General features: G+C 40.8%; 1 protein-coding gene across 3 annotated transcripts in view; it reads left to right on the top strand.

Moving 5' to 3' along the window:
* KIF3A (kinesin family member 3A) overlaps window positions 1–13,011 on the top strand; it is a 52,239-nt gene that overhangs the window by 24,945 nt on the left and 14,283 nt on the right. For all 3 annotated transcript variants that reach the window (XM_076067452.1, XM_032955390.2, XM_032955393.2), the window contains 2 exons: window positions 3,384–3,564; window positions 5,397–5,507. In XM_076067452.1, coding sequence (XP_075923567.1) covers window positions 3,384–3,564; window positions 5,397–5,507 — 292 coding nt within the window. The remainder of the gene's footprint in view (window positions 1–3,383; window positions 3,565–5,396; window positions 5,508–13,011) is intronic.

The raw sequence follows: 13,011 nt of genomic DNA, 5'->3' as shown, positions 1-13,011 counted from the left end.
GAGGGAGAAAAGTATTTGATCCCCTGCTGATTTTGTAGGTTTGCCCACTGACAAAGAAATGATCAGTCTATAATTTTAATGGTAGATTTATTTGAACAGTGAGAGACAGAATAACAACAAAAAAATGCAGAAAAACGCATGTCAAAAATGTTATAAAGGGAGTGCTCCTAATCTCAGCTTGTTACCTGTATAAAAGACACCTGTCCACAGTAGCAATCAATCAATCAGATTCCAAACTCTCCACCATGGCCAAGACCAAAGAGCTCTCCAAGGATGTCAGGGACAAGATTGTAGACCTACACAAGGCTGGAATGGGCTACAAGACCATTGCCAAGCAGCTTGGTGATAAGGTGACATTTTGACTGCAGGTATTGTGGTTAATGCAGACATGAATCCTTTTAAAAAAGGTTTCAGTTTTGTTGCCAGAGAAAAGGGTAAAAACCCTATTATTACATTTTGGTACTGGCAAAGGAGGTCTAATGATGTAGATGCTCACCCCGAGCCCTCATTACTTTGATAGTGCATTGTCTTTGAGCTGTACGCCTTTTGGCGTCATCTGGTCGAGCACCAATTGGGTCGAGGCTCAAAAGAAAGCCGTCCCTTGGTGTGGACCAATCAGTTTCAAGGACAATGCATATATTATCATAGTATGTTTTTTGTTTGCATTTTGACTGCAGGTATTGTGGTTAATGCAGACATGAATCTTTTTAAAAAATGTTTCAGTTTTGTTGCCAGAAAAAAGGGGAAAAACCCTATTATTAAATAAAGTGTTTTTCTTGAATTCTGCAAAATGCTCCGTCTGAGACTCAAAGGAGCACATTTACAGCGTTCATTACATGTTTACGCTTTGAAAAGGTAACTCAAGTGTGCTTATGTACTGCATGATATGTTGACACATACATTGCTTAAGTTTAGGGGGAAAAACAAAAAAACACGCACACACCAGGTCTGTTACTCCATAAGGGTTGCAATGAGGGAAGGGAGACGTATTAATTTTACTAATCATGGTAGTTACACATTGGTCAAACATGGGGCTGCTGCTTTCCATCTGCCAGGGGAATGCAAGGCATTTTATTTCCTGTTGAGAGGAGCCTTTTACTTGAGGCTGAGTAAGCACACAGAGGATGGCACACATGGGCGACCTTTTTCCTGGCTCCATGGTGTGCATTACATTTTTTGGCGTAAACAGCTCGGGGTGTGAATACTAGGTCCCCATTTATGAGGGAAAACAAATATCATAACTTAATCAAATAAAATGCACACTTGATTAGGGGTGACATATATAATTTTGGCACCGCATTTTCTCACATTTGTGTTCAAACTTTTCACCACACCAAGTGACAACTTGGAAATCATCAATCAGAATTAATGAAAATATATATGTGAAGATGAAAGGCCACATCAGTCCCTTTGAACAATAATTTTGTGCAACCAATGCTCTACTCGGCATGTGGTAACTTTGATATTATCCCGGTAGAAATAAAAGCTTGTATACACAAAGCAGTCCAGAGACAAATCTCTGCAGAATTAAGAGTACCTCATCAAATCGAACGATACAGTCTATCACATCAAGGTGTAAACATGCTTGCGACCTTACTTTGAAAATATTACATTAAACATTTACTCCTTTTGTGAAAGTATTCACCCTCAATTGGTATTCATGTTGTAGACCTGCACATTTTTAAGTAAGTTGACACCTAAAAGAGTTTGGAGATAATAAAACCAATGTTGGCTAATTTTTTTTCTTAACGTATAAGCAGTTATATTCTTTGGGTCTTTCGGTAAAGTCACGTAGATAGGTTCAAAGAAAATAACAAATAACTACGACGTTTCGATCACAACACAAGCGATCATCATCCTCCGATTTCAATCACAACACGATGACGATCGCTTTCGTTGTGATCGAAACGTCGTAGTTTTTTTTGTTATTTTCTTTGAACCTATCTACGTGACTCTACCGAAGGACCCAAAGAATATGAATTCCTGCAGGCACGAAAGCTTTAAGTCAAGGTATAAGCAGTTGTCCAAAAACTATTAGACGAAAGCATCCCCACACTTGCCATCTGATGGTCCTGCAACTTTACCATTCATCTCCTGTAAACACGAGCTGAACTCACCCCTCTATCTCTGCGGTAGTCATGTTGTCGGGATTGTTCTCTCCATTGTCTGCCATCTGTACTCGACTATGCCGTTGGCTATCATCCCTTCTAGCAATACATCTTTGCTAAATACACTTTCTTAAGTCAATAAGTCTCTGTTTCTTATGTGATATGTTTATTACCTGCTCCTTTTCCCGTCTCATCATTCTTACCAATGAAAGATTATTTTCTTCACTGTTCCAATCACAACATTTATATTTACTTTTGCATCGAGATTTGAATGACTTCCCCTGCAATAAAATCTAATTGTACCGGATTTTTGTTAAACATACATTTCCACCTGTGACGTGTATTTGTTATGTTTAAGCCATTATCCCTACCTACAAAAAACTTACCTGAACGTTTGTAGAGTTTAGCGATTCCTAAAAAAAGCAATCAATTTCAACGAACCAGGAATTCATATTCCTGGTTCGTTGAAATTGAACCAGGAATTTCAAATAAATTCAATAGAAAATAATCTATTGCTCATGGTGTATAGTGCAGTCTCCAACCATTATTCACCCTGTCTCTCTAGCCTCTGTTTATGTGCCATAAAGAAGGGTCCTTGCCCAAATGTCACCTATAATATATTTTTACTTTTAAGGCCACTGTTATTGACGAATGTGTTGAGTTTTTTGTAATTCGCACAATGAGCTGCACTGAAACAGGAGTGGAATGCATCACCAAACCACAACTCCTACCCAACAGCTGTGCCAGCCTCTATATATCTCCAATGCACAAACAGTGAAGAGCTATACTTGGCTGTTCCAGGTGGCCACATGTCTAAATGGTGTAGGTCTTCAAACTGAAGTTGTGTGCACATACCCCAGCACCTCTGTTCCAATATGTCCACGCTTAAATATTCTCACTTGGACTATTTTTAATTTTTTCACGACAATTTATAGTTCACAATTATACAAAAACACCAATTCAATGCAATATATATATACGTAGAACAGGTTACATGTTGCATGCTTTGTTAAATGCAGCTAGCAATTAATTTATGATAAAAGAAACAACATTTATATTTTAAAAAATCTCCATAATACACATGAAGCATTTGGGTTATCCATTTGCAAATATTTCCTCCGTGCATATTGCAGGTTTTAATTAAAATTTACTCCATGTTATAAGCTGGTACAGTGGGGGGCAGAAGGCGTGAGCCACGACATTAGGCTTCCATTAAGCCATCACTAACTGCCAATGTGGAAAGGCTGCGGAGTACATTCACGATGCTGTGTTTAGGCAGGAGCACCAGGCCCTGCAGGAGAAGCTGGCAGCCCTGGAGAAGAAGGTCATCGTGGGTGGAGTGGACCTGCTCGCCAAGGCAGAGGAGCAGGAGAGGCTCCTGGAGGAGTCCAACATGGAGCTGGAGGAACGGCGTAAGCGCGCAGAGAAACTTCGACGAGAGCTCGAAGAAAAAGAGGCAAGGAGAGAACCCATTTGTGGGCAATTCCACGAATTCCTTGGCCACTCTAAATTAAAGTATCTTCATTTTACCAGCCAAGGCCCACTTAGATATATAGCTCTTTTTCAGAAGCGACCTGGCCACTTATGACAGCTCAACAAAGTGGCTTATCATGTGGACATTTATAGAAGCCAAATACTCTAAACACATGTTGATTCTAAATGTGGAGGGAAAAACCGGTGGACCTGGGGAAAAATCCACGCCGCCACGGGGAGAACATGAAAACTTCAAATATACAGCAGGCGTCGGATTCAGGATCGAACCCACGACCTCCTGTATACCAGGCAAGGGAGATAACATCCCACCTGCAGCGCCCATCCACTGCAAGGAGGCCATGTCTAATCTATATTGCCATTATTCTGCTTGTGCATTATCTGCCCTTGGCTAATTAGTGGTTTGGCTGCCCCGGATTATACGTTTTCTTAACAAGACCCTATTATTTCCATGAAAACCCATTTTTCATATTTGCAGCTTATAATGTTATTTCTTTTTCTTTCTATATAATATGAAAGGTAATAAAACACACCACTGGAGCCACAGAAAATCACAAGCCAATTCGGGAATGCACTTCTACACTACTTACTCTATACTACTAAACTGGGACGGCATGGAGACGTAGTACAGAGTGAAGATGTAGCAAAATAACCACGGTATATCCAGCCACACATTATTCCGAGGACACAGTGTGTGCTCTTGGCCAAGCAGTTGGTAGGGCTCAGGGTTTGTTTTGCCGAGCTTCAGAAGAAACTAGGACAAGGGCAGAGTGAACCATAACATGCTGCGTCCATCAGGTGTAGCCTATTAAGTTAAGGTGAACGCAACAGTGTGCATTTATTGCCGAAGAGCTGCAGCTGGAGTTATTATTTTACTGCAGGGAACCTATGTAAGTTACGGCACCTTTCCCTTGCGTGTCATGCTGGCCATTGCCTGCAGGGAAACTGAAGTTTAAAACTCAGCAGTGGCCAGATGTGTGCGCACTTTGCTTACAGGCCTGGCTGTAATTTAGATGTTGTCTTTGCGTGCATATTCAGGGTTTACACTGACCTCCAATTCTGATTAAACTAATGGACCAGTTTAGTTTTCCATTCCCAGGCGAGGCCAATGCAGTGATTGAGAATAAGACACCAATGCTTTAACCTTTCATTTAACGGTGCAGGACACACTTTTCATGCTGGAAAAAGCAGGCTAATTTGTCTTATGCAGAGTTCGGCATGAACCCCAATTGGTAGACAATCAAAACCTATCAGGGAATGGTGAAGCAACATGAATGTGTATTCTTTTGTACACATTCAGTCGAACAAGGTCCCGTTATTTCGAAACTTGTAGAACAAAAACTGCTCGGGGAAAAAAAGGGACGTGAAAATCACAGCGGGGCGACGGCATTTATCTCAGTTCCTTCGATGAAAGTACAAACTATATACAATTTTTTCTTATGAATCTTTAAACAAGTGCATTACGTATTTTTCCCCATTTATGGGATTGTTGAGCAATGACAGGTTCTGGATTATAACAAACCTCCCCAATTCCATTCCTCCGTAATATTAACACAATTTCACATTTGCCTTGGAGCCACAAAAGGGGGTTGGGGGGGGGGTGGTACGATTTGGGGGGTGGGGGAGAAGAAGAGAAGTATTGGAATAAAACACTTGTCAAGAAATGACGACAGCCAACTCTCCCTTTAATCCCCTGCCATTATCCAGGGCAGCCAAGTTAGCAGCTCATACAGGAGAGTAAAGGTGGGTTTTTTCCTCGTCTGGCTAATTAGTGTGCCGCCTGCTTCCACTTTGCAGCAAGAACGCCTCGATATAGAGGAAAAGTACAACAGCCTTCAAGAGGAAGCTGCTGGAAAGACCAAGAAGCTGAAGCGAGTGTGGACCATGCTGATGGCTGCCAAGTCTGAGGTATTGCAGAGACTGTCCAGATGCAGTCTTCTACACAGCACCGTATTCTTAGTGCTACCGTAGCATTGAGGTTTTGCAAAACACATAAGCTAATACGTTAAGCACAAAACCCTGCTTGGCCCCTGCAGTCCACACTACTTATAACATCAAACAGTTTTGATGAAATGCTAAATGCATTTCAGATACGTAGACAGATAAAAAAAAATGTTTTCTAATTTTACGCACGTGCTTGCACATACACAAAATAGTGTAGCCCCAGGACACAGATGCATATGCCGTCAGAGACGTTAAGCATACCAGTACAGATGAACATAAAACATCATTGGATGTTTTATATATATACATACACATAAATACGCCAGTGATCCCCAGTGTAGTAGCATACACAGGCTGTTTGAGTAATTTCTATTAGCGAGCACCTATAAGGCTGGCATTCCACCATGAGAGGCTGCTGTGGCCATGACCACAACAGCCACCTTTGTCTCCCCAGTGCTGTTTAATACCGAGTTGACCTCGGGGAGGCCCAGTGCTGGTTCAGATATTCATCAACGATGTTGGCCATGAGTAGGAATCACTAGTGTTACTGGGTGTTTGTAGCACAGTGCACTAACCACAATGTCACCAATACATATATACACACACATTTTACTCAACATTTCCTCATCAGGTTTAAAGCATAAAATGCTTGCAGGCTTGTCCAAAATATGATGAAATCATCTGCAGTTCAGCGGACCCAATGCTCCAGGAGATAATTATGACTGAAAATTGTTTTCCCTCGGACACGTAAACTAATCCCTGATTATCCTGCACACTAACAGCAGCCCCACACAGAGAAACAAGTGATACACTAAGTTAAACAACTTTAGTGCCTATAACGCTGTGCCAAAAAGCCAACTCCATGTTATGAACGTGGACTCAAAACATTTCCGAAAAGAGAGAACATCGTAAAATTGAGAACATCCTAATATTAGAAATGGTAGCAAGGGACGTTGTTAGGTCTTGTCAAAATAACGATGTATGATGTTTCCAGTTGACCGTGCAAAAAATCCGCTTGCCTTCACGGTTCATCATACAGTGGTCGTCTTATTCATTTGTGTCCATGGCTCTGAACTTCATGACCTGCTTTGAGTTTGGCTTTTGTTCTGAGAGAAAAAAAAGTAATCTTGAAGGTGATTTTCCTCATTCAAGTTCATTTGTTTCACCAAGTGAGCACTCATTGGTGTGAGGAGTTCAAAATAAGTGCACATTGGTGTTGACAGTGGGGCACGAGAGCACACTACCTTTATTCAAATAGGTCCCCGTGATATGGAATGTATTTTCTAAGTGTACATTGTCCCCTGCCGACCTTGGCGCAGTTATTCCTTACTCCCTCCCCCACACATGGTCTGACATTCCTGCAGTCAAGAAATCATTGATAGAAACGGGAGGGAGGAGTTTTAGGGATGCTCATGGGCTTATTTTGTCCAGTGGGAAATTGAGGTCCACCCACGCCTGCCCTGTCAGAAGACATTTCTACACAGAGATAGGGTCAATGATTGAAGAGCCAACCAATGTTCGGGTCAGGGGTTGCATATACACACACCACTGCCAAAGCAGATAGGAGGCTTTAAAGCCAGCAAAAGATTAGTAGCATGTGCCATTACATTATCTTAGTTTTCCATGCGTCTGAGGACTCTTGTGACAGTTTGCCAGAGCACACCTCACCTTTGATAAGATAAGCTTTATTTAAACCAAGCTGTATACAAAGATGATATGTTTATAAACAGTGAGTGTGCAGTGAATGATAAGTTATAATATAAAGAAAGCTGTTGTTTAAAAATGCAACAATATTATTCATTGATACAACCTAGGGGGCCATTAAATAGTACTTAATATGGATAGTTAAATCAACACTGTTGTAGGCTAATAATGGGTGTTTATGTGGAGAAATGAAACTCGTTAATGCCCAATTGATGAGTGGAAAGTGGGATGTGGGGAGCATCCAGGACTACTTTGAATATCACTTGCCACTGAGGTTGGCCAGGTCAGTGGGTAAGTCGCGCCAATGTGCACTGGCGATGCATGGTCAGACAAACCCCACAACAGAGACAGATTGATTGACAGAGGTTTGAGAAATAACAGCTGAGCTACCTTTAAAACTAACATGTATTGTATCAAAATTCGCATCATTAATCGGTTACAAAACTGCAATTACTTTTTTGCCATCAGCATTTCTGGCAGTGTCGTTCAGATGTTGCATTGCCAAAGGGGGTAGTAGTGCCAACTGAAACCACTCTTATAAAAAAAAAGGAACATGAACAAGCTAAGAATCAAAAGCATTTCAATGGTACTTAGCCAGTTTCGGCATTCTCCATGCACAAATAATAACAGTACACTTTATTGGATTCCAGTGCATTTCAACCTTCCCCCCCCCTTAATATTGTAAGTATAACGTATTAAAAAAATATTGTATATATTCCCATAACACATGTAAATATCACCCCCCCCCCCAAAAAAAAACATTCGGTTTAACTTAAAATCATCAACGAATAATAATTTTGGTCAATTTGGGAAAAGTTAAAACAACTTTAATGTGAATGTTATCATCCTTGAACTTTAGATTAATCATAATACATTAGCCCTAATTAGTTTTATATACCAATTGACCACACTGATCAAATTATGAACGCTTATAAAAGCAAAATAAGTTTGCTTTGATTTGCAAAACATTGAAATATAGTTTTGATTGTCTTCAGTTAATAACCTGAAACTAGAAAGTTCAAAACACATTTGTCACTGGTAAGGTGCAATGCACGGATTGTATCATTGTTCCGAGGAGTTAAAATTTACAAGCAGGACGTGCATTCCACATTGCCCTTATTCATGCCAATTGTTGTGTGAAAACATTTTTAAAAGGTTTGCTAATTATCTATTTGGCTTGCACTCGTAAAATACTATAGAATGACAATGGTAAAATAAGACCAATTTACATTTATCATGTGACTTTACTGGGATTTTTATTGCATAGCACATCAATGCAAACCTTTTGCAAACCTCATCATAAACATCTAGGCCATTAAAAAGCTTTACAACTGCTGCCAAGTAGCTCTACTTTTGCAGTTATTTGCCAAAGTTGTAAAATTGCCCTCAGTGCTGTAAAATAATTGGCAGTTGCCTACTTGATGAACGGCTCTCCACATCCTTTGGTTGCGGAACACTGAACGGGAATTGAGACCAGTGACGGAGGGAACTGCCCATTGGTTGCTTCTCTAATCACTACAGGACATGTACGGACTTCCCACCTCACACGGAGCATTATCTGTGGCCTGCGGCTTACACAGCACTCAACTAAACGGCATATGTACGAGGAGTAGGTGGTGCGGGGGGGGGGGAGGAGTTTTTGTTGTTGTTTTGAACACTGTCCAAAAGATGCTTGGGCAAAAGCATGAGCACGACCCGTTCTCCCAGAGTTCCTGGGAACATTACAGAAAACAGATGGACGCCGGTAGCTCCTCGGTCTCACGGCCCCTTAGCTCCCTACGGCTATAACCCCCCCCCCCCCCCCCCGGTCCGGCCTCATGTTATTCTTTTTTGCAAACGTACACAAGTGAATTGCTCAGAAACCCTGGCCATGCACGTATTCCGCTTCCTTGCCATTGTTGTTCTTCCCCCCTGCATCTCCGATTAGCACGGTTGGCTACGTATGGTGCGAAAGAAGTTCAACATACATACATGCTCCAATAATAAGCGCAGCTTGCATTTGAGCAACACGCGGAAGAACGCTGTTGTAGACATTTTCATCCGCAGAATGCTCGGAAACTCTGTGTTATTATTTGGGTGGGGTGTCGAGGTTGGAGAGGTTATCCAAATAGGTTTCTAAATGCCATTACTCTCAGAAAACTAATAGCAATAAATCACGACTTAAAAATGTTCAGTTATTAATTATGGTTTTCTCTGTTATGCACACTGCCATAGTGTTCTTTTTGCACAAAGTCGTTTTTAGTCATGGCTTTTAGAGTGAGTGTTTTCCATTAGTTCTTACCACACTAAAGAGTGGTGGGGGATGTGTCCTTTGGTATAGCACTGAGGATACTCAGGATGTCTCCAGTCTGAAGGGGGTAAATGCACTCTGTTTTGTCAACTCATCAAATAAGGCTTTTCTATCCAATTATTCTGCCAACAGGGCACCAGCTTGCTTGACAAGGGTTTGTTTTTTTCGATTGCTGTTAGCTTTGGGTCTTGTACACTTGAGTCCCGAATCGCTTATCATCCCCCAGGAGGGTTTATCAGTTAACTTACGATGGAAATGTTTACAGTTCATTCCTCATCGTGCCGGACAAAAATTCCGCTTCCTTGCCATTCGTGCAAGCAGTTGAATTCCAAGGGGCTCGATTAATCTTGCACAAGTATCTCGGTTGTTAACAAATGTTTCGGTTCTACTGTATACCCCTTTGCAAAATTGAAAAAAATAACAAGTGTGCATATTTTATGGCATTAACTGATTTAACCAATTTCTCAATTAAAATTAATATGGTTTCTTATTATTTTTTCATAATCAGGGTCATGTAACGTAAATAATATAAATGTACACAAAGTCCTTGTACAACTCTTGATTCAGTTTCCACAATACTGTAACTGCACGCTGTTAATTGCTCAATTGGGACTAAACAGCAATCATCGCCCCCTACCGGCAGACTAATGCCGCAGGTCACTCTTGCAAATGAGGCTATCGTGTTCTCTCGAATTCTCACCTGGCAAAACAAAATAAACCTAATTAGAGACAGTTGTGGGGGGGGCAGGGTGGAGGAAGAAAATAAGAAATGCAGCTATCCCCAAAGCTTTGTTTTACAATTTAAAAGAGTTGTAGAATTTAGGGTTTTTTTTTATTCTCTTTCATAGCCTAAAGTAAACATTGTTACGGAAATGTTTCACTGTAAAAAAGGAACCATTGTGCCACGCACGAGACGTTTTAGTTTTCAACTGCCAACAGATCTTGAAACACAGTAAGGACGTGGTTCTTTGAGAATGGGCTTCCCACTTTATTAGCCAACAACTGCAGGCATTTTTGGTCTACATAATAAGCAAACCATTTTCAGTATGCCTTGGAAAAACAAATTTACTTTATTACTGGCAAAATAACTTGGCAGTCTTTGGGCCCATTTGATTCATTACTGGAAAGGCCCCTTGGACAAAAAGTTCATTTTCGTTTTTACTATTTATTCACGTTGTGGAATAACGAGACGGACTGTGCACTGTCAAACAGCTCTTTGAGATAATGAATACCCTCCCAGCACTTAACAACTGAGCAGCACACATCCAGATGAGAATATAACTGGGGAATAGCTATAAATTAGGGCCACTTTACCATCGACAAAGCAGCAAATTTCCAACCTTGAGAAATGTGATTCCTGAAAATGTTTGAAATATGGCCGATTTTTTTCCTTCAATGGCACTTTTATGACCCCGGCAATAAAGACCAACATGGCAGTGGAAAATAAATCCATAATTAAACATTAAGCATTGCTGTAGCTTTACACTTTCTGTCAAGAGAATATAGGACAATAAAATTCATATGTGTGTATTGTAATTTATTCTTCAATATAAAATGAAGCAATATTAAAAAAGGAGCAGTTTCTTTCACTTTCCTGTAATGCACACTACTTGGTTTTAATGTAATTTACAATGCCAGTCACATGGAATCCATTTCACAGTTTCCAGGTTATTTACAATGGAAATAATCGCTTGTAGATATAACCATGCAAATATTTACACCAGGTTTGTTAAGGTTTTGAAGATGTAACAATCGTAATAAAAAACATTGAAGGGCGTTTGAATTTCACGAACATTTTTTCAGGAGGATTAATTCATTCTACTTGATATATGGCCATGATTCGCAGAGACATTTCTGACCGAATCAGGCAATCGCTATGTCTGGAAGACAAAGAGGCACAATGGTGATAAATGCAGCAATGATGCCTACAGCCCACAGAACATTTTCTCCCCTCCAGCTTAGCCTCCCTTGTCTAACCGAAAATGGACTTTGTAGTAATGCGTGCCAGAGAGAAATGTCCCCGTCACCACTTGAAAGCCCCATTTTTACAAAAAGCGGGCTCTCTCCCTCGACGACGGTCTGTGGTTTGAGAGTGGTTCTACTTTAGTGTCCAAGTGAACTTGTTTACTCATCAGTCTCCCTGTCTCCGAGAAGCGAGTCACAAGTGTTTGGGGGGCGGTCTGGGGGTCAAGAGGTTAGAGATTACCCATGCCGCAAACGCAGCAGAGACACACTCGTTGCAGGCGCCACGTTCCCGCTTGTTCTCTCCCGCACCGGGAGCCATTGCGCAAGATTTCAGACGAGTACACGCAGCAAGGCATGTGCTTGGCAGCACATGCCGCACACACAAGAAGCCACTCTCCTTTTATGTGCTCATGGAGCTGTTTGGTTACAGCTTTTGATGATCAATGAACATTATGTAATTTGATATTTTGTGTATCGAAGGATTAGCAGTAAAACAAGTGGCAAAGGAAAATAATGTTTCATATCAGTACTGCGAATTCTTTGTTGTTGCAAACACACGTTGAGGTTATTTGTTTTTTTGGGGGGGGAGTTTTTGTACGTCGTAATCAAAAACCTTTTTGCCTGTCTTCGTAATTGAAAATGACAAATTAGAAATAAAATATGAAATGCTGTAAAGATAAAACGAAACGAGCAAAGTCTACATGGACCCATTTTGGAGGACACCCAAAATTATTGATATTCTAATGCAGTCAAGAAGATTATCCGCACTCCCGGGAGAAACCTCATGTGAAATGCAGTCTGCTTGAAAGCTTTCATCCTCGTGGTCTCCTCCCCCCCTCCCCTTTTCCTCTCCCGGCCTCTGTAATTTAGCACAAGGGGCCGAATGGATCACGCGTTTGGCAATTGTGCCCCTGCAGACCATGATCTGATTCTTTCATGACTCTCCAGGGGGGAGGGAATGCTAACAAAATAAACTGTCAAAGAAATGTTTGCTGTTCCAGTTGCTGGTATCAGTAAAAACTATAAAAAATATTTTTCATACGAGTCAGCTTTTGCATTTAGGGCACACCAATGTACAAATGCGGGAAGGTAGAAATTTTTTTGCATTGGAGAAAAACAAACGTTCCAAACATTTAAGGTGAATTATGACCATTGTGCCAGGTTAGCATTTTTTCCTACACTTCAAAACATTTATTGTAGAGTCTATACCATTTTTCTTGGCAATATTGTTTTATTTTGCAGGATATTGATTTTTGTCATTTAAAAAAAAAATCAAGAGACAGGCTTTTTTGACCAACCCAGTTCAGCAGTGCATACAGTGCCAGTAAAATACTTATTAAAAGTTAAAAATATCAGTCCTTGGGAAACAGCATACCCCGCTGATGATGATCACACATGTTGCTTCATAAGGATGAATTCCCACAAACTCTTGCGAGACACCATGAGCGGATAGCATTACTGCAGTTTCTTGGAGAAAATCCTTCGGGCTGAACAGGGTCCTTGGAGAGC

This window comes from Petromyzon marinus, chromosome 16 (assembly GCF_048934315.1).
Source record: "Petromyzon marinus isolate PM22_M1 ecotype Great Lakes invasive population chromosome 16, UKy_Petmar_22M1.pri1.0, whole genome shotgun sequence".
NCBI classification, from domain to species: Eukaryota; Metazoa; Chordata; class Hyperoartia; order Petromyzontiformes; family Petromyzontidae; genus Petromyzon; species Petromyzon marinus.
This window is presented reverse-complemented; position numbering and strand designations above follow the sequence as displayed.